At 41.7% G+C, this 21,058-nt stretch overlaps 1 protein-coding gene across 9 annotated transcripts in view; it reads right to left on the bottom strand.

Moving 5' to 3' along the window:
• Nucleotides 1-7,865: 7,865 nt before the first annotated feature.
• PKNOX1 (PBX/knotted 1 homeobox 1) overlaps nucleotides 7,866-21,058 on the bottom strand; it is a 62,392-nt gene continuing 49,199 nt past the window's right edge. For all 9 annotated transcript variants that reach the window (XM_075772936.1, XM_075772922.1, XM_075772898.1 and 6 more), the window contains 4 exons: nucleotides 19,044-19,172; nucleotides 17,969-18,045; nucleotides 16,170-16,342; nucleotides 7,866-15,214 (listed from right to left, as the gene is read on the bottom strand). In XM_075772936.1, coding sequence (XP_075629051.1) covers nucleotides 15,003-15,214; nucleotides 16,170-16,342; nucleotides 17,969-18,045; nucleotides 19,044-19,172 — 591 coding nt within the window. In that variant the 3' untranslated portion in view covers nucleotides 7,866-15,002. The remainder of the gene's footprint in view (nucleotides 15,215-16,169; nucleotides 16,343-17,968; nucleotides 18,046-19,043; nucleotides 19,173-21,058) is intronic.

Here is a 21,058-nt window from a genome sequence, read left to right as displayed (position 1 = left end):
TGTGAAGCCTCGAGGAACCGGGCAGCTGAAGCCGGGAGCAGCCGGGAGGCAGCTCTCAGCGTGGGGCTGCGGGAGAGAGATCCTTTCCGAGCGGCAGGCTTTCCATGGGGAGCGGGTCTGGGCTCTGTGCTGCTCGGCACAGTGATCAGTCCGCTGGCAATGATGATAAAGTAACTGGTAGATTAAAATGTGTGAATGAAATGAAGGGACGGAACAGTAACTTATAGCAAGGATAAAGCAGACTTACCAGTAACTTCAGCAAGCAACAGTTTGCTTTAAAAACAGGAAGGCTTTAAAGAGAATTCCTTGGTGTGGTCTCTTTTTTTAAAACTGAAGATGGACAGAGTTCATGCTTTCACGTTTTTTCCACGCAGTTATGCAATTTGGAAATTGTTTTGTTTGAGAAGTACTTGCAAGTAGTTGCATGTCTGCAAAAGCTTGAAATTGGGGCTATATCAAATGCATAGCATGAAGGTAATGATATAATTGTAATCGAAGGTGGCATTGGGGCAACCAGAGAAGAGACCAGTCTGGAAGGACCCAGTGCAGGAGGGAAGAAAGTGTATTTAACGCAGCAGGATGTAAGGTCACTCAGGCAGGGGGAAGGGATCTGAAAGGCTGCGCTTAAAGAAATTTAGCATCTTGAAAAGCTGGCAGTCCAAAAAAAGAATCTTCAGCCTTAAAATAGAGAAGGGAGACAGCATGAGCTCCAGGCGGTGCTGTGCCTCCTGGGAGGTGCAAGTGCAGGAGGAGGGAGCAGGCACGGCCAGGGCATCTGCTCTCCGGTGGCACAGCCGCGGGAGCTGACACCCAGACCCAGTCCGCGGAGAAGCAGGGTCCCAACCGCAGTGGCGGCTGCAGGACAAGCTACCAAAGCAGAGAGTGTTTGTTTGAGACCTTCATGTGTCCCAGCTTGAATGCCTCCCAGGCACAATTAGTCACTGAAACATAAATTATTAGTGTCAATATGGGGGTGAGCAAGTGCCATCCTCTGGCCAGGGCAGCTGTGCCAGAGCTCAGTGCGTGCCATAACGTGGCACTTCGCTAACCCACGTTGCAGCGGTCTGAACACCTGCTGGGTGGAGGATGCCTTGGTTGAGCCAGGATGAGCTTTTGGGCATGAGACTTTGTGTTTTGAGGTGAACCACCCCAGTTCCAGAGAGCCGCTGATGACCAAAACTATGGTGGGGAGAGGTGGCTGCGTCCTGCTGGCTTGAAACCTCGGGGCGGGGAGTGGGGGTGTGGGGGGGTGTTAGACCTAAGGGGCTCGCTGCGCCCGCACCCCCATGACGCCTGCACTTATCTCCCCCCTTCTCTGCCCAGAAGGATGGCTCTTCTTGGCGCCCTTCGCCTGTCGCTTGCCTGCCTCCTGCTCCGCAGTGTTGCCCCGAAACCCACGTGCGACCCCAGTGCCTGCACCCCATGCCCTGAGAGGGACGTGGAAGGGCCGACCACCACTGCCGCCGGGGACTGCTGCCCCCCCTGCCCCCCACCCTGCACCTGCCCCCCCTACCTGGAAAGCGACTGCGAGATGCAAGGCTTCGCCAGCGGCCTCGTCCCTGTTGGCCGCTCCTTCTACATCGACTTTGCCCGCAAGCTGTGCACCTGCCACCCCGGCGGGGACATCACCTGCGCCCCGCTGTGCCCCCGCCTGCCCCCCACCTGCCAGGCCGTCGGCAGCCCCGTGGCCGACGGCTGCCCTCGCTGCGTCTGCTACGACGAGGAGGAGATGGCGGTGCCCGCCGGCACTGTCACTGCCCGGGGTGCCCAGATTTGCACCTGCCCCCCCCAGGGAGGGCAGCTGCAGTGCAGCGGCGGCGAGGGCAAGGAGTGAACCTCTCCTCTCTGCCGGCCGAGGGCAGGAGGACAGGGGAGCCTCTCTGGCAGCAGAAAGCTTTCTGCACCTTGGGGCATCCTCACTGAAAAGTATTAGATGCTTCAAACTGTCCTAGAGGACTTGGCGATGAATATGGCCGTGCCACAGAGTGCTAGAGAGATGCCGCATTGTATGTCATTTATAAACCAGGGCAAAGTGTCTATAGCGGGTGAGCTTTCTTTGTTGTAAGGTTTGTTCCATGGCGGTGGGCTATGAGAGCTTAGATTGCTGCTAGCATGTAACTGAAACAAATGCAGTTATTTATTTAATTGTAAGACGATTGTGCTTTTGTATGTGTTTATGTTTATATAGTGTGTAGATAGCACAGCCTTAAGTCAACTTGCGGGATAAACTTCCTCTCAGGATCCAGGTTTTCGCTTCCTGTAATTCCATTAAATTCAAAGTGGTGGGACCAGAATCAGAAGATTGGCTGGCGTCCCCCCTCTCCAGGCTTTTTCTGAAGTTGGGAGGAGTAGGGGGATTAGCACATCGCTGCATTTGCACAAAGGCAAACACCTCTTGTGCCTCCATCCTCCAGATCAAAGCCATAAAGGATGTTGGCAGTCAAGGGTCAATCCTTCACAGCCACCTTGATGGAGTTACCCAGGGCTGATCCCATTGTCACTCCCTGCTGTGTCCTGGTTCACCAGGAATACCCCAAATTGCACATCAGGGACTGTGTCCTCTTCACTCTTGCTCTCCCCTTACATAGCATATGGCAGAACTGCATTTTCTGAATGCTTTGACACGTATAAATATATGCACACATATATATCTGTATATTACAGGGAGACTGTAATAAAAAACACAGCTTTATCAGGCAGAGACGTTAACAAGTGTTAATTGTGTTCATTCAAGGCATTGAATAAAATCAATTTTACCAATAAACTTTTGAAAACTTTACTGAGAAGCACACATATCCTTTTCTCATGTGTTAGCTGTGGTTGCTTGGGCCAGGCAAGCCTCTCTCCAGCCGCCTTGGCCCCAGGTATACCTGGACACATCAAACGTCCTCCCTGCCTTCTTTTCATATTCCCTTCCAGTACTCTGATGCTGTTTGACTGCAAAAAAACCAACAGTGAATGGGTGAGATTCAAGAGAAGGGTTAGAAAAAAGTTGGAGGAAACAGGCAAATTTGCTTTGCAAGATGCAACGAGGGTCTCCGTCGACTGGGGCTGTCAGAGGCTAACCTTGCCCTGGGCTCTGGGGAGCCTCGGCCAGAGACGTGACAGCTCAGCAGGTCTGAAAAATCTGCTGCACCTCAAAGCTGGGCCTGGGGGAGAAGGGCATCTGAGTGGCTGCACTGTCCCCTCCGCACAGCCACCCCACTGATGGCCCTCGGCTGGCAGCTGCAGGGCGGGGGTGGGCTGGGACCCCCGACACGGACTTTGCCTGAGGTTAGAGTGCTCTCAGGGATTAACAGGGTCACGCTGGCTCGGGGCCCTGCACCAGGCAGTTTGAGACCACATGAAGGGGACGTGCTGGGGACATACAGGGACGTGTTTTGTGTGGAGCCAGGGCCATCAGGACACCTCCTTGCCCTGGTCCTGCACCGGCTGCTGTGGGGATGGGGAAGCAGGGGAGCAGGGGAGCAGGAGAGGAAAAGGATGCCTTTAGCAGGGAAAATGTACCCCCCAGGTGCCCACCCTGTGCCTGGCAAGCTCCCTGTCCCATCCCTGATGGCAAGATGACTCTTGCAGCCATCACCTGCCCTGCAGAGCTGAAGCTCTTGGCAGTTTTGCCTCCTGCTTGTGTGATTTGCAGAAAACCTCCGTGAACCTGAGGGCTGGCCTGGGTAAGGAAGGGCGCTCACTGCAAACCGAGATGTGAGGTGGCCTCGCAAAAGCCACCACGCGCTCCTGCTTGACGTGGGAAACCACAGGAGGCACCAAGTCGAGTGATCTTTGGGCAGTCAGCAATTTCTGCAGCGCTTGCTTTGCACTTTGGAGTTGAGAAACTCATCACTTGTGACAACTAACGAGGTTAGGAAACAACACCTCTTACTTTCCCCTGGTTTCCTGAGGTAGGCGTTATTAGAGAAGGTAGCCAGTGACTCCGGATCTAAGCTAAGGTTGAGCCTTCCACCACGGATTTTACTGCAGCTGAGCCATGGGGAGGGGGGCAGAAATCACCTCCCCGAGCAGCGAGGGTGCCCGCACCTCCGCCTGCTCCGTGCTCCCGGTCCAGCTGGCTGCGAGGGCTCCCCAGGTGCAGCACAAGCTGGACCCGTGTTCCCAGAGGATGCTTTTCTGTCATGGGGAAGGGGGTTTTACCCAGCGTCCCTTCCCCCTCTGCTCTTCTCCATTTTGTTGAAAAAATTTCTCTCAGTTTTTAATAAGGTTAAAGCTCACTGTCACCTTACAGACCAGACACCAGACATCCTGTGCTGCTGTTGAAGCCAGCAGCGCAAGAAATTCCTCCCATTGCAGGTTTGAATTACACGCTCTCCAGGTATTTCCAAATAGCCAAATGAGTTCACATCCTGCATATGCTTGCAAGGTGTGAGTGTTTTAGTCCATGGGGTTACCTCTCATTCGTGTTTGCCACATCAGGATGGGTTTGCAAGCATAGTGATGGGTTTTGCAAGCGTAGTGATTGTTTGGAGGGAGTCACGAGTGATTTGGGCAGACTCCTTGTCGCCTGGGGAGGGGAGGTGGTCTGCTGGGGTTGTTTGTCCTTTGTCACACATCTCATCTGTTGCACCGCGTGTGACTGATAACCTTTGAACAGGAGAGAATGACTGACAGACACCTATCCTTGAATAATATTGGGTTTGTGTGAATACTCTTTATAGAGGGTCAGCATGGGAACAAGGAGGAGTTACTCTTCAAACATCTGCGCAAAAAGTCCCTGTGGGCTCCTTTGCAAGCTGCCCACTGGAGGTGGCAAACACTTCCCTTTCTCTGCCACCAGCTCCGATTTGAGGATAGCTGGCATCTCTAGCCTCTGCCTGGAAGGCTCACAGGATCTCTGTCTACACATGACACTGAAATAAGTAGCTGTGTGATGTTACTTTTTCCATGAACAGCTGCACCAGCATAGGGAGAAAAGAAAAAAAACTGTTCAAAGACAATGCACCCTTCAGTTGTCAGAATTTATTCACTTAACGTCTTGGTTTTTAGCATGCATTATTTGAATGGGTATTGTCCTGGATTCTCTGATATTAATTACCCATGCACTTGTCTACACTTTGGACATGGTATTGCTGGTATTTGTATTTTTCCAGCTCAGATTTTCCCCATGGTCCGGACATCGGTGTAGTTTTGTGGCTACCCATTTGCGTGGCCACTGTAATTTTGCATCACAGCTAGGCACATGTTTGCAGGTAAGGAACTGCATGTTCTTTAAGTGCGAGGCAGCATACAAACTCTTGTGTGTCCCTAAACTAGCCCTGAAAATTTGAGTCAAAGGCTGAAATTTGCAACTCCCAAACCAACTCATTTTACATATAGTGCAATCAAGTCTGGGGGATTGTTTGTGTTCTTCGGTGTCCCATTAACTTTGTAGAAGATCATTACTGCTGCTTAGTTATTTGTGGAACTGACAGGGCCTTCCTTTGTTGTATTACTGATTTAAGCATTGATTTAAATAGAACCACGTTTTGGGCATCAGCCCTTTTAACATGCCCTCTCGATTCCTGCCTCATGAGGCTGTAAAATATTAGGGTAAAATATTCACGAGTGGGAGCCCATTAGGAGGTGTCCTTTCGGCACAACTACACCCCGCACCAAGAAATTAAAGCGCTTCCCCGAGTGCTTCTACCTTTCCTGACACCCTGCCAGAAGACATGGATTCCCTCTGGGTGGTTCACCAAACAGCTTTAGCATCCCTGCTGCTCCGCTCCCCCAGCCTACGCCTGCCAAGCCCGGGTGCAGGGGGATGGCTGCCTGGCATTTGGTCTAGACGTCACGCTCTTAAACGATCAGAAATCCCAATCCTGTGGCAGGTTCCGTGCTCGTCATTTCTGATCAGGATGAGAGCAAGGTGACAGATGTTTCCTAGAGGAGGAAATTTAACTACACTGTACCCACTCAGTGTTGGTAATGGACTGGCTACATCTCCCTAGAAATACTTTTTCTTTAAAATTTGGCGGCAAGGAGAGAGGTAACATTTGACACAATCTTTTGAATGAGTTCCTTGTGGGAAATTTGAAGCATATACAGTGGCCTCGGCGTGCCTGCTGGCATGCCAACAGTACAATGTACTAACCAGCAAATGGCACGAGGATGAGAACTAAACTTGCACTCACACAGATGTGATTGGGTCAACATAAAAAGAAAAATATTATGGAGTAGAAGTTGACCTACACCAGGACACTGAGCTGATGCAGACTTTTTAAATGCGACTTCTTCCCATATCCCTGTGGTTCAACATCACAGTGAAAAATCACGTATTTTAAAAGAAACTGCACACAATATTGTGAAGTAGCAAGAGAAGTCCCGATGGTTAGATGTTCTGTGTTACACATAGGAGCCTTTCCTTCTTTCCTATGGGTGGGCAAGGGGAGGACCCAAAAATGTAGATTTGGCATTTAAAGCAGTTGTCCTCTGGGAAAAAGCAGAGGAGCCAACACTTGGGTTAGCTTCGTCAAAACTACAGAACAGCAGGCAAGGGGCTGCATAAGAAGAGGGCTTTGCTGGCCAGGACTTTCAGGGCAAACACAATATATGCACACTTGACACAACATAGATTTTGCTTCTGAAATTTAAAAGAGAAATAGATTTTTCTGACCATTTATTAAGTGTCATTTCTTTAAATAAAGGATTTGTGTGATTTAATAGGGAGGGGTTTTGCATGTTTTGCTCAGATGTGCATATTTTGTGAGGTAGAGTATTAAAATATGCATTTCTATGCGTATGACCTTTTACTGGAGGAAACACAAACATTATAAAAAAGCATGTACGTGACAAAAATGACAGACATTCATTTGGGAAAAGAACGTACAAAGTGTTTTAGGCCTGAAGTGATTTAGCTTTAAGATTGTGCAACTACGCTAAGGAGAGCCGATTTGTATAGTTATCATTGCAACGCTGCAGTCATAGCAGCATCCACAACTCAGTTCTGTAAAGTTGTCGGGCTTTGAATCTTGGAGTGATTTGCAGAGTCATTATTAAACGCTATTCACAGCTCAAAAGCTTGAGAGACGCAGAAGAAGTCTAGTGTATGTGATCAAGGACTAATTGTTGCCAGCTTTCAAAGGAAGGAGGGAGAAAAAAAAATGAAAGAACAGGAAAATAAAACCAGTTGCTTGAAAGCAGAATGGAGGATCTTAGAGGAACATTATTATTTCTGTGGCTGCTTGAAGTGTCACCGTGTTTTCCAGTGAGCCAGGAGTACTGCTTCCCCCAGCATCGGAAAAGCTGAAAAGAAAGTGCAGGTATTATCTAATAAATGCCAACCCCGTTCCTCAAAATCTCTGAGTTTTGCAATTCTGAGTTTCATTTGATGATGCTTCATAATATCTTCAAGAGCTTTCAGGTCTCAATCCAGCTATAGTACCCAGTTAAGAAAGTTAATCAGAATCAGCTGTGCAAAAGAGTCCTTTTGTGTATCAAAAAACCAAACAAACCCCACACCAAAATTGATTAAAAAAAAATCACCCTCTTGTTCCAATATAAAAATACAGTGGGACATTAGTAAAAGAAATATTCTCTCCCTCCTTCCTGGCCTTAGTTTGGATCTCACCCGTGGAACCATATATACTCCCAAGTACCTTAGAAAAATCAGTACCTGCACAGGAATTGATTTTGCTCATGCAATCCCACACATAATTACATCCCCTTGTCTTTTTGGTGTGCTAGCCTCTGCTGAGAGCAAGCTGTCTGAAGCTTGAAGACCAAACAAGGTTATGAACTGAGCTATGCAGAAACGCGTAGTAAACACAACATGATGAACGTTACAACATAAAGGAGAGTCTCTGCACTGTGTAGCTCATAGTGAAAGGCTGCAGTGGGGGGTGCACAGCAGAAATGGCATATAAGTCAATCAATAGTTTCTTCAGTATTATCTGCATATTTTACATGACTATTAAAAATCTAAGTTTAAAAATGCTTGGATCTTAACAAAAATGTCTCTAAATTAAATTTTATTACCGCAGTCACATGTAGTATATGCATCAGTTCATATTTAGGATTCAATAATCAACTGAACAAGAAGAGTGCCAGGAATAAGAGGTCAGGAGCAGGTCCAAGGGCCTCATCTTCCAACTTGTGCCAGTAGTGACACAGAAGTCCAAAGCCCCACGGAGAAGATAAATATCCATAGGAGATTTTCCTCGATTACTTCATAAGCTCTAGATCACATCTTAGTTGCATGAGGAAGACAAACCAAACCTGACCTACAAAGGTCACGTTGCTTTCAGATTTTAGTGGGGTATCTAAATGGTGGTTTGTGACTTCATTTTAAGTACACCGCAGGCTTAACCCTACATACCTTGCACACTCTGAACTTGCAGGAAATTCAATATGGATTTTGAATAAACAATGCAGTACCGACTATGTGTCCCAGTCTTATCTGTTCCTGTTTGCAGAATCCTCATTTTACACTGCTGTGGAGTTTATTTTCCCTCTTTTTAGCATTGAGGACATCGCTCTGGTTTTCTGTTAAGAAACAGCGAAGTTGCACACTGAAGGATGACTACGCTTCTAATTCCTGTAACACCTTCTTGAAGAAGGGGATTCATCTTTCAAGGGAATTTGAAACCAACAGACTAGGAATACACTATACTGGCCAAAATTTAGGTGAAATAATCTGCTTTGCAGGTTTTCGGTTGGTTGGTCGTTTTTTATTCTCTTCAGATTAAGGAAAAAAAAAAATTGCTCCCTGGCAGCAGTGGAGTTAAAACTATTTCCAACGATATCATCAGGAGTTTTTCTCAGACACTCTTTTAATGTCAGACAAAGAAATGATCAAATACTCCTGTGTCTAGAACACATACTACTCAGTTAATCACAGATTAACCCTTTAAAAACAAAATATGGTTCAAAATCCTTGGGGACACGTTGTGGGTTACGTAAAAAGCTGTAAAGATTTGGCCATACCAGCTCTAGCCAGCAGGGTCACACACAGAACCCCTCCAGCCTCAGCATGGGGCTCAGGGCCGTGCTGTCGGGGATCACACTTGGATTGTCACCATGCCAGGCGCTGGGGAAGCAAGAGCGCGACTAGATCCCGCTTCAGTGCCAAGCAGAAGCACGTCTTCTCTTCGTCTTTGCTGAGGAAGACTCACACACACTGGATGAAAGGAGTTTGAGTTTCTTGCTAGAGAGGAATGGCTATCTCGTAACAAAAAGGCTCCTCGTTTCCTGTGGATTTCTGATCTAGGAGAACATGGTAATTTTACAAAGGCATCACAGTCTATCTGGCCAAATGAGTTAACGTATGGGACTTGTACAGGGGAAGTCTTTTCAAGTAAGTCGCTACCATATATGCTTGGAACCATTACTGAAAGTTTGATTTCCATGCTATTTTAATTAACAATTTTGAAACAACAACAAAAAACCCCCAAAGTCACACCCATTATGAACTATTTACCTGCTAATTCTTTCTTTCACAGATGCTCTTGCATTACAAAAGGGTAATAAAAATCCCCATATTGGTAAGAACTAGTAAACATTTTTCTTCATTTGAATAAACAAGAAACCCCAAACAAATAAAAAGGCCGAGGACCTTCCCTGGCCAAGAACTGGTTAACTATTTTGAAACTATGCTCAAGATTTCTTGCAAACATATTTGTCTTTCTGCCAAACAACACTGTTAATGTTAAAGTAATGCAAATGCTTTGCTTTAAAAATGTGCTTTTCCGTTCACGGAGAACAGTAGTGTAAAAACAAATCATCCAGGAAGCATATTCTGATTTTTAATTTTATCCCTTGAGATCAGTTGCTTCAAAATCCCTTAACCACCAAGGGAAAAAAAGTTACAGGGTTCACATTTTGAAGACTGTCGACTGTACAGACCAAATGTTGCTAACTCATGGAAAGATTTATGGGTGACTTCCGTCACAACCTGAAAACACTGGACTCTATGAAGTCAGTATCTTTATAGTAGTCTACAGGGTTGGTAAGGCATTTCACTGCTTTCTTGCACCTTGCTTTTCTCTGGCAAAACCAGCTGTGATCACTCAGCAGGTCCTAAAGAACTAACTCACAGAAAAAACCCAGATTTGCTATTTCCAGCTGACAAGCATGAATGAACAACGTGATTTGGGCAAACACTTAAAAGCGCGTTAGTGCCAATTTCACTACACTTTATGCTGGATGATCAAGTCACTCTAGGACTTAAACAACCCAAAACTTATCTGAAGGAGCTTAGCAAGCCAAGGGTTGGGGGTGGAGGGGAAGGAATCCACACTGAGTTTGAGTTTGGCAAAACCAAACTGCTTTACTATTCGGCTACACTGAACAGTAAAGAGCAAAGTGTACTCAGCACAAGGCTGATGATTTGATCATACGCACACTGCAATTAAACCTGCATTTTCATAGGTATGCTCCAGTTTTAGGAGGTGGTGAGAGTTTGAATATATTATTAGGAAACCAAAACATTTCACTTAATTGTTTAACATGCAATATTTTCATGAGGGAAAGAAGGTTAGTTACATTTCCAACAGGATTTCAAAACTACATTTCGCCTATTCAACTCTAAAAATTAAGCTGAATATAAGGCCAAAAGGTTTAAAAGACTAATCAAAGTAACAGAAGTCAGAAAGACAATAACAATACAGCACCTAAAAATGGGTAATTCACACATTTTTGACATTTATGTCTTGCATAGACAAATGCTTATTCATTTTTTTCTCCCAAGACAACTCAGCTTCAGAAAACAAATCTTAAATCAACTTTAATTACAATTAAATGCATGTGTTCCAATTTTTCAAAATACCAGGGTGTTTTGGGGTTTTGTTTGCTTACGTGCTACAAGTCTAATGGTTTTATTAAACTATCATCCCTTGGAAAGACTTTGTTTCATCCTTTGGGCTGTTGAGTTCATAAAGTCAGGAAGCTGAACTGCCTTCAAATTCTATTTCCATGTGATTAGAGAAACAAATAGATACATTATTCATGCATTAAGTCTTTGTGGCCCTACTCCACTAGAATATCCATAAACCCAAAGCTACTTTTAAAGTACAGGAACTGGGAACTCTAATTCCTCAGCGTAGGTCTGCCTTCAGGCCATATTTTGAACATCAAAATGGTACGTGGTACACACCAGATCAACACGAATTTCTGCCCTTCTAAGCCTTTTGTCCATCCCCTGGTCTCCACCGGAACAAAACTCGGGTATGCAGCCAAGATGATGTTGGTGGGCTCTCCAAAAGGTTCCCAATAGTGATCGGGGACCAGACCAAGGAACCAATTCTCTTGCAGGTAAATGCAGCCCAACATGCAGCTTCATGGAGTTTCCCTGAGGTCAGCAGGACTCCACTTTGACCCAATATCCAGATCTAGGAAACTCTCCGCAGAGCCAGAGCATGCCTGTCGATTCTAAATGTTTTCCAACGTGATTATTTCTTTGGAACAGTCGTTTAAAAATATATCCTGATCAATCTGGAATTGATTTACTAAAATGCAATTTTTCTAAAGTTAAAGAACAACAGGAAATGGCCTTGCCTATTACAGAAATCTTGCAAAAACTGGACTGAACCATGTTTGGGGTTCACCATCTAGATTATGTTGGAAAAAATCTAAAAGTTTCAATAATCATAATTGCAGAAGAATTAAGTCGATTTTAAAAACAAATTAGTTCTATTACATATGAATATGACTTTAATTGGGCACGGAATTATACATGAGTTTAAAGTTAGGTCCCCTATCAAGACTTTTAAACTAATGTAAACATGTACCTTTCCTGAATAGTGATGCTTTGCTTAAATCAGCAATCTTTCTTACACAGCAAACAAGGAAAGACACTACTATTTTTTTTTTTCAGTTGTGAAAAGAACAAGCACTTCTGTGCAATTGATAACACACTACGGAATTCTCACTGAATTAAAGGAAAAGGTTTGAGTTCCTTATATTAAGCAATACCTTTGATTACACTGGTAAAGCCTTTTCAGTTTTAGGGATTCATATCCCTATGTGTTTACATTTCTAATTAGACAGTAAAACTATTCCATATTCCCCCTTTCACAGTAAATTCTGTCAACTCTGTTTCCAGGTATTGATAAATTAGCTGATACAAGGTCAGAAATGTTTCGGAAGAATAAAACTTCTGCTGCGTGTAAGGTCGGAGGAATAAAATGGCTAACCAGATAATGGTTTCTTTCTGAAAAATAAACTTTCAGGAGTTTGCAAACCCTGATGCCTGGTTGTTTCCAAGAGTTCCAAGTGGCACACAAACTACATATTCCTGAACCCTCTTCCAGCCTGCTGTATAGATAACGAATTGTTTTAGTTCCCTCTCTCTTTTTTAAGATCTCAGTTCTCACAGTTTTGAAGTGTGGGCAAATGCCCATTGCCACATTATGTCCAAACCACAGAAGTTTTGCCCATTTTGGTTTACCCTTCCCTTCGCTGCTGGCTACTTGCTACCCCAACAGATCTGCTGTCTGAGCTGCTTCCTAGGCTGCCTCACAGCAGGCTGGGGAAAGCTCTGCTGGTAGATCTGAGGCAGCAACAACTGGTCAGGGAGGGAAAGGAGACAGTGAGAAATGGCCTGTTCCTCCAGCAGAGGACGATTTGGAAAAACATGTATTTGTCCATGGGCCTGTACACACTGAGCAGCAGACTATTCATCTGCCTACGTGCTAGAAGTATGAGGATTAATGCACTATTAAATATGAACAAGGGTAGTTGAATATTCAACAACCACAAACAAACCAACAAATATAATCTACTATACAATGGAAACTGTGGGGGTGATGAAGCACTTCTGGAGGAAAATCAAGAACAACTGAAAAGAAAAATACAGAATCTGTCTCTCAGTTCTAGTCATCTCAGGTATCCTTTGTAGGAGCAGTAGGTTGAATGTTTCCAAAGGAGTATGATTTGTACATGATATGTCTTTTTAAATGTTTTGGGGTCAAACTGGATTTGACAATCACCTTTGAGATAGTTATGCTATGTCAAAGCCTTCCTAATTAAATCTTTCATTATTCATTTACTACACTCATTAACAAACATGGCACATTAGTGGCAAAGCAGAGAAGTTAGAAGAAAACAAATTCTTTAGAAATTACCACTCCAGCAGAGGCAGATCATTCCAGCATTTGAACTATGCAGCAAGATCCTCAGCCAGGAATAAGCAAAAGCCATAGCAGAAACATCACTTGTGTTGAGTAAAACCCAACGCCAATTTTTCTAAATAGCTACTAGCCATTGAAAACTAGTATTCTCCATGTATGTATGCCAATGCTGCTGACATTTCTTTCTGAAGTTTTTCTTCACACCAACTTATAATTGCCTTGAAAGACAATCTTTAAAGACCAGCTTTCAACCACGTAAGCATGTCAAAAAATACATGCGTTAATCCTACTGAAATCAATGGGACTTAAGCACATGCCTGAGTGTTTTGTGAAGCGGAAATTAAGTTTTCAGTTAAAAACCTGCATCTGTCAAAGGGCTTTGTTCAAATACAATGTCTACAGATTCTAAAAGCTAACATCTTTTTCCCTGTCACGTTAGAAATGCAACTAGATTTGGTCTAAATCAGAAGGAAGTTCTGGCTTTGATCTAACCCAACATTGTGACAAAAGGACAGGTGGAAAAGAGGACATTGATCATACCATGAGACTCTCGGAGTCTGTTATTTGCACTTAACAACGGGAAATACAAAGTTCCAAAAGTAAGTGTTCATGGATAGACAGACACAGACTTCAAACTTTGGGAAAAAAAAAGAAATTAACTATTACCACAAAAAGAAGCATTCTCAGCACTAGCTCTTAGTTTTTAAATGACACACAAGGATTTTCTACTCTAATAAAGCCTGCTGTATGTTCTAGTAGTAACCTTCAGATTTGAAGAAATTTTATATAAATCCATAAGTTATATTTCTTTTTGTATTAGGGGAAAATATTTCAAATGCAATAAAATAGCAGAGTGATAGCAGAATTCATGACTGTCTAGTAGGCAACTTTTCATTTTTCAGATTCAGTTGTACAAACTATAAACTGTTAAATTTCTCTAGTAACTGGAAAAGTTGTGGGTATTTGAATTTACTTACCTGAATACTCATTTAGCAAATATCTTCAGATACAAGTCTAGATACAGAGTTAATGTAATTTGAATATTAGTTTACACATAATATAAATCAATGTTTGACAATATCAAAATCCCATCAAACAGTGGGCCCTTCTTATGCATTATCAAATATAGTATATCACTGTGGGATAGCTGAGAATCATAGAATGCTAGCATAGGCTTGTTTATTAAATTTGGTCAGTTTTCAGACCTTCCAAATAGGAATACTAAACATTTATTTTTCCCCTCTGGAAATTCTTTTTTTTTTTTTTTCCCCTCCTGCTTAATACAGTCGTCATCCCAATTCCTAGTGAATTTATAAAAATATTTTTTTATCCAATAACCCCGGCAAGGTAAAAATAGGAGTTTTTATAGCAAATGATAAACAGGCTCACGGACTATGAGAGAAACTAAACTTATTTAAATTGCCATACATTCGCTACTGAATCACACATCAACATTTTTCTTTTTATGTGTGTTGCTGTCCACCTCAGACTAGCAGTTTTTAAGGTGCAGAAGCATCTTTCAAATATATGCATCTAACTTAATGATCAAGTTCCACACACTAGTGTCACATGCTTTAAATTTACATCACCTGCCCATCAAGAGCTGTGTTAAATAACAGCACTAATCGAAACTGCGTAATTCTTCAGAAATTGCAGCACTTCCAATTCATAGAACAAAGAGGTGCTTATGTGGTTCTTTATATTAGTAGATATAATTTTCTGAAATAAGGAAAAGAAATGAGAAAAGCACATTTGAAAGAAGTTGCTGCACCTGCAAAAACACTCTTTAAGCTTACTATGAAATACAAAAAAGTGCACCCTTCTATATCTACATATAAAACATATTAGAAATAAAACTTGTGTAAAATGTTTGCTGTGCAAACTATAAAAACAGTCAGTCAGTTCATTCTTTTTCCTAAACATTTTGTCACACCCTCTTGCTTCCTACTGCAGAGAATCGCTGTTATCCAAGACCAGCCCACTGATATTTGTTGTTGAGAGATCTCCTCCATCATCTTCACCGCTGTCTACAGATTCATCCTCACTTTGCCCTGCCATCATAACTTGCTGAACAGCCAAAGTAGCACCATCAGATGACAAAGACTGGAGACTGTCTACATTCATGTTGACTGGAGCTGTAATTGTTACAACAGCACCTGGAGAAGCACAATCGTAGCACTTTAGCATCCTTTCTTGTTTTCTAAATTGAAGTAATACATATTTATATATGACAGCTTGTTTCTAACCAACAGGAAGAAAACCTAAGAAACTAAATTAAAATAAAAGCTATATAGGTTGTCAAACACTTAAATACCAGGAAATGCCAGAATGAAGTTGGCCAGGAATCTTAAACTTAGATGTGTTATGGACACCCATTACAGCAATTCTCCAATCAAGTCATCACAAGACCTTTTCTGCAAAATATCCTAGCTTAATTCACTGCAGAAAAATGGGAGTGCTCACAGAGATTCAAGATGACTTAAAATGGACAAAACTGTTGTCAGATCCAGCAGAGGCAGAGGGAAAAGTTGCTACAAACCGGAAAGGAATAAACCAGCAGGTGGCAGAACAGAAAGGATGGTCCTGAGATCTTTCTTAAATTGAGTCTATTTGTTTGATCTGATGCTAAGGAAGTTATTTCACTCAAAGTCTTTGGAGGCTCTATTACATTTCTCTGCTTCTCAATGTTCAACTTGAAACATGAGGCATATATAGAATTGCAGATGCTCAGTCCCTCCAGCAATAGCGAAAGGAATGTGAACAGGATGGGTAACTGAAATTGCAGTCCAATACTGCTAATCAAACAGAACGCTACTGATGCGCATACACATACTGAGAGAGCTTAGTTGCACATCTAACGTTTGTTCCGTTGTTTCGTAACTTCTGAAACAAAAGCAACAGTCTCTCAACATAAATTCTAATAAAATACACCCCCAAAATACAAAAAATTTTTAAAGAGGGAAATGATGACACATTTCTGTTATGTTTTCCAGATTAAAACCACATTCATATCGAAATATCAAGAGGTTCCCCTCAAAGGTATCAAACCCTTCATTTCCCTGTTACAAAGGAATTAATTTTTTTATCTGTGTTTTAGCCAGTACTCCTTACCATCTGACATCGTGAGCTCATTAGATTGCTGCTGAGCAACTCCTGAGGCAATGGAGTCAGGCCAGAACCTCTGAACTGGTCGGTTTTGAGCTGTTTTCTTCTTTGTTTTTGGAGTTTCAGAACAACTGGAATCCAGCATTGGCTGAAGAATTCGCCTTCTAGCATTGATAAACCTAAATGCAATCAAAAGGCAAGAAGTACTTATGACCAGTTGGCTGTAAATTCTCTCTCTCAGATCCACAAAGTATGCTTTGGGGGGGGGGGGGGGGGAAGGACTATAAAATCTTCACTCTACCAGCTTGGCTGGACATTCTTTTTAATGTGTGAAACTGCTGCTAGAACACTGGCATCCTTTGATTTTGGCAAACTAGCTAAGAAAGTACTATCATTCTGCTGCTAGCAGCATTTTTTTCCCCATCTCAGAGGGGGGAATTCTCCAGACAGCATGACAGATGTACATTTCAAGATCTTATTAAAAACTGAGCACCAGAAAACTTGCTGACAGCACAGCTCGGAAAGCTGATACTCCCTCTCATTAGGGTTCACCTAAAATCTAGCCCCTGCCTAACCTAGTTTGTTTGGTCTGGTTTCATTTACTTCCTTAAGCTCCCACATTACTTATTTTATAGGCTCCCAGGCTTTCCAAGGTCTGGCTCCTGATCCAGGAGACAATAGCAAACACATTTTTCCGATCTTTCTCAATTCCTTTCTGTTCTGTGATTTTTACTCATTTACTTTAGCATACTAATTGCTGCCCTTCCCCTTTCTGCTAGTGAACAAGAAATTACTTAACCCACGTCTCACTTAGCTATCAGCAGTTAACTGAATCAATTTCAACGTAGCCATCTGTGGCAAGGAGTTGTGACTGAGGACAGCATCCCTTGCTAAATCTGACAAAACACATCCAGGACCCATCTTTACCTGCAATGGAAGGAAGTTGGGTGCAGCTGGCAGGTCCACATGGTGTAATGCAATGCTTTGCAGAGACATTAGTCGGATCCCAGTACCATAGAGCTCCATTACTACTGTGTCACGCAGGCATAGTTACACTGTTCCACTTTTGGAACCAGTGTACTGCCACTATCTTGAGTATTTCCCCACTGGACCCCTGTGCAGCCATGCAGCCAGCGTCATCTTTGAAATCTGAGGAAGATCCCTGTGGGACTTAGCTGCAATAATTTTAGGAACCAATACCACAAGCAGAATAGGATGCATGTCAACACCCTCACTCCTCTCTTCTGCAGGGGCAGGTGTATTATCTTAAACCTCTAGTGAAGATAAGACACGCTAAAATATGTTGAACCGTGAACTAAAGTAGTTGAGGTACTGACACTCTCCATTCGGACATCACTGCTCAGGGGATAGCATCCTTTGGTACAAGAGCAGAATGGATATCTGTTGACAGTACCTTCTTAAACATTTGCAACCATGATCACGAGAGAACACTTTCCAGAGCTTCAGGTCACTCAACACCTTTAAATTTCAATTTCTTTAGTTGCAGAAGAGACGTGAGAGTACTTCCATCTCTTTCAGCAATAGAACAGAATGTAATTCCTTAATGTTGCAAAGTTTTCTGGAGTCCTTATATAATTTAAATGGCACAAGTATTATTATACTTTACTATAAAAATAATATGCTTGTGTATCAGTGTATAATTCTTGTATTTTTATACATATTTCATAACGTATGTAGAACAGTAAGTTCAACTCCAGATGTCCAAGTTATACTCTTAACTATTTCTCTATGTTGTAAGCATGTGGAGACAACGACACACATTAAGAAAGAGTTTTTGTTCTTACCAATTGTTAACCTGGAGTAGTGTCAGATTTGTTTGTGCTGCAATCTGTTTCTTCTCATCCTCTGTTGGATATGGATGCTAAACAGGAAAAAACAAAAAAGGCCTAAGTTTGTTTCACCTCCTCATCAAAAATAAGGACTCCTTTATTACAACTGATTAAAGCTGCTAGATTAAGACCATCTGACTCGTTAAAAAACAAACTTTATAAACCTCACAACCTTTTATAGATAAAAATCATTTAACAAAGAGTGCTTTACTACACAAAAATTATTTTATCCTTGAAAGTGTATATGATACCATTAAACTGCTGATGTGTAATTCAGAAGAAAAAGCTTCTCACGGCTGACAGTCTTTATTAATAAACAGCGTGATCTCCAGGCAACACAGCATGTGATAAGATCTGATTAGTTATGCTGTCTAAAGGCAAAGTCACATGAGAGTACTGACAAGCATTTTCTAGTTAAATAAAGCTACTCTGAACTAAACAGATGAAGAGAACGTACATAACACAAGAAGCGTACACGCGGTTTCCCTGTATCATTTGTCTGTTGTAAAATAGTTGTAAAAGACAAAACATTGTGATATAACTTGATACCCATTTATCCTTTCAGGATAAGTATTTATGCAAAGGAAAGACATTCTACTGAAAGCACAAGTGGATAGTAACACATTGGGTACATGTTAGAAGGATTGTTGGAAAGGAGATAAAGCCAGAAAATTTGAAATTCTCCTCTACAAAGAAAACCCCAAAAAACACAGATGGAACTATTTTTCCTTGTGCCATGAACCAGGGTGTCGAGATCATTAAGTTCTCAACACAATGAAATGAAAAAAGATCCCTTTTAACAATGTTTATTGAGATAATGAGGTACAAATGTAACATACTTATTAAAATAATAATAAAAACAACTGACATTAGACTGCGGAACTACTCCAAATGACTTCAGGGAAAACTAAACTGAGACTAGACATATGACAACTGAATCAATTCACCTCCTTTATAAAGCAAAATCATAAGAGACCACATAAAAGAGTTACATAAAAACTTGTGACTCCTGGTCATGTTCAGTCCTTACCCCTATGTGCTGAAAAAGCCAAGATCTCATCACATTTGTAGCGTGCTTGGGAAGAACTCCTCTTTTATTTTTCGATGAGCCATCATCTTGATGCAAGATGCCTAGATCTTGGTTTAATTGCAACTGAAGCTGCACATATAATTTTAGAAGAAATAGGGCAGTTAACATAGTAATACCAGTATTCTGTATCAGTGTATGAATAACTCATTTATAGAGGGAATGAAAAGAAATTAGGCTGGAGGCATGCTGATTATAAAAAGCTACTTTTATTTGCTAGGGAAAACTTAAAATAGCAACTCTCTTACAATAGCATTCCAAAATGTCTTTATCCAGGGAAAATGCTGTATCAGATTTCTATAGTTTTCACATTTCATGTAACTTCTGTTTTAAGAATTACAGCTGTGTATGTGATCTTGGGACAATAGCCAAATGCTGATTTATTGTAATTTAGAATAAAATCCACCTATGTAGTACATGTCAGGTTAATGATCCTTTGTACTAATCTACACTGCCCTAGGGATCTGATTGCCCTGTCATGCTGTACAGTCATTTGCACATGTGAAGAGCAACTGAAAAGCACAATGCTGAATATACTCGCTGTGTGCAAACAGAAACAACTATGGAAGCTGTAAAATAGTACTGATTTAAGACTTAAAGGAAGAACTTAAAAGTGAAATTAATTATTATGCTAGAGTTGTGAATGAAGATGCTAATGGTCCAGCTAATTAAATGCATCTAAATTCTCAAAGAACAAGATGATACACATGGTAGAACTCTTATTCACTTTACAACACTCGTACTATTTTCCTAAAGGTTCATATTTCTTTTTCACTTCCTATGGATACATCAAATCATTTGCACATCAGTTACCTGAGCATTAGGGAATATGTTCTTAAATGCTTATGCAGAGATAAGAAGAAACAGCATGTAAATTGCATATGAGACTATATTTCACACAATTATAACTGAAATAATTCTAAATCAGTTTTTTCAGACAATATGGAGCATTTTCTTTAAGCCAGTCATTATGTCCTGTATGAAACAAGTTTTAAATTACGTATAAGCTATCAAATTAAACCAAATATATATTTGGAGCAATTTTTTTTTCCAAAGTAATGTTTTACATTCTAAATAAACTGCTTGTATATGGAGGCTTTATAATTTATAATAATAAAATATAATTTATAAGCTCTCCCCCAGTATTTTTCCCCTACCTCCACAGCATTCTGAAACACTGAAAAAGAAGAATTGTAAGAAGGATTTCCTATGGCTGACAAGGAACACATGTCCAAACCTATGTATACGTGTGTTTGGAGATACCTACTAACATCAAGAGTAGTCACAGATATATATACAGAAGGCCAAGTCTTTTTTTTGTTTATAGGCTGTAGGCATTATTTTCCACTCAGTATTTTATTTTTTTCCATCAGAGGTATAAAAAGCATTTTTCTTCAAAAACACTTCAGTCTAGGAGAGTAATTTTGCACATTTCTTTCTGAAAGGTATCTGAGGACAGAACGGTATGCATTCTAGGGAAGAATATGGGCAAGTACATATATGCTACTGTCAATAAAAAGAAGGTAAGAATACACTAAGCATACTTTTTCAGTTGGAAGGTCAGAAGAAGGAAGAAGAGAAGACAGTGAGTCAGTGATTACCAACAGATTTTATGCTGTGGAGATTGTAGCTCCTCATTCACATTTTTAATTGTCTCTGGATTCCTGGAAGATTTGATTTACCACTTCCTGCTCCAAGAGAAAGCTAGCAAGGTTTTTCGTAACTGAAGATGGTCTAGTTTTCGTGTTTCCTTTTCCTTAGTTGTTTCTTTGAGCTCTCCAGATCCAACTCTTAAAAGCCTCCCCAAAAAAGAGTACTGGCCCTTATCTTTTAGGGTATGATATAATGAGCCCAATGTGAGGATCTCCCATAGTCTCAGCTGAGTATTTTGAAGGTTTTATGGCAAAATGCTTCTCAACATACGTAAATTCTGACATACATACAGTTTCACAGTACTA

Source organism: Balearica regulorum, chromosome 1, assembly GCF_011004875.1.
Source record: "Balearica regulorum gibbericeps isolate bBalReg1 chromosome 1, bBalReg1.pri, whole genome shotgun sequence".
Taxonomy (NCBI): domain Eukaryota; kingdom Metazoa; phylum Chordata; class Aves; order Gruiformes; family Gruidae; genus Balearica; species Balearica regulorum.
Note: the sequence above shows the minus strand (reverse complement) of the source record. Positions and strands in the feature narration are given on the sequence as shown.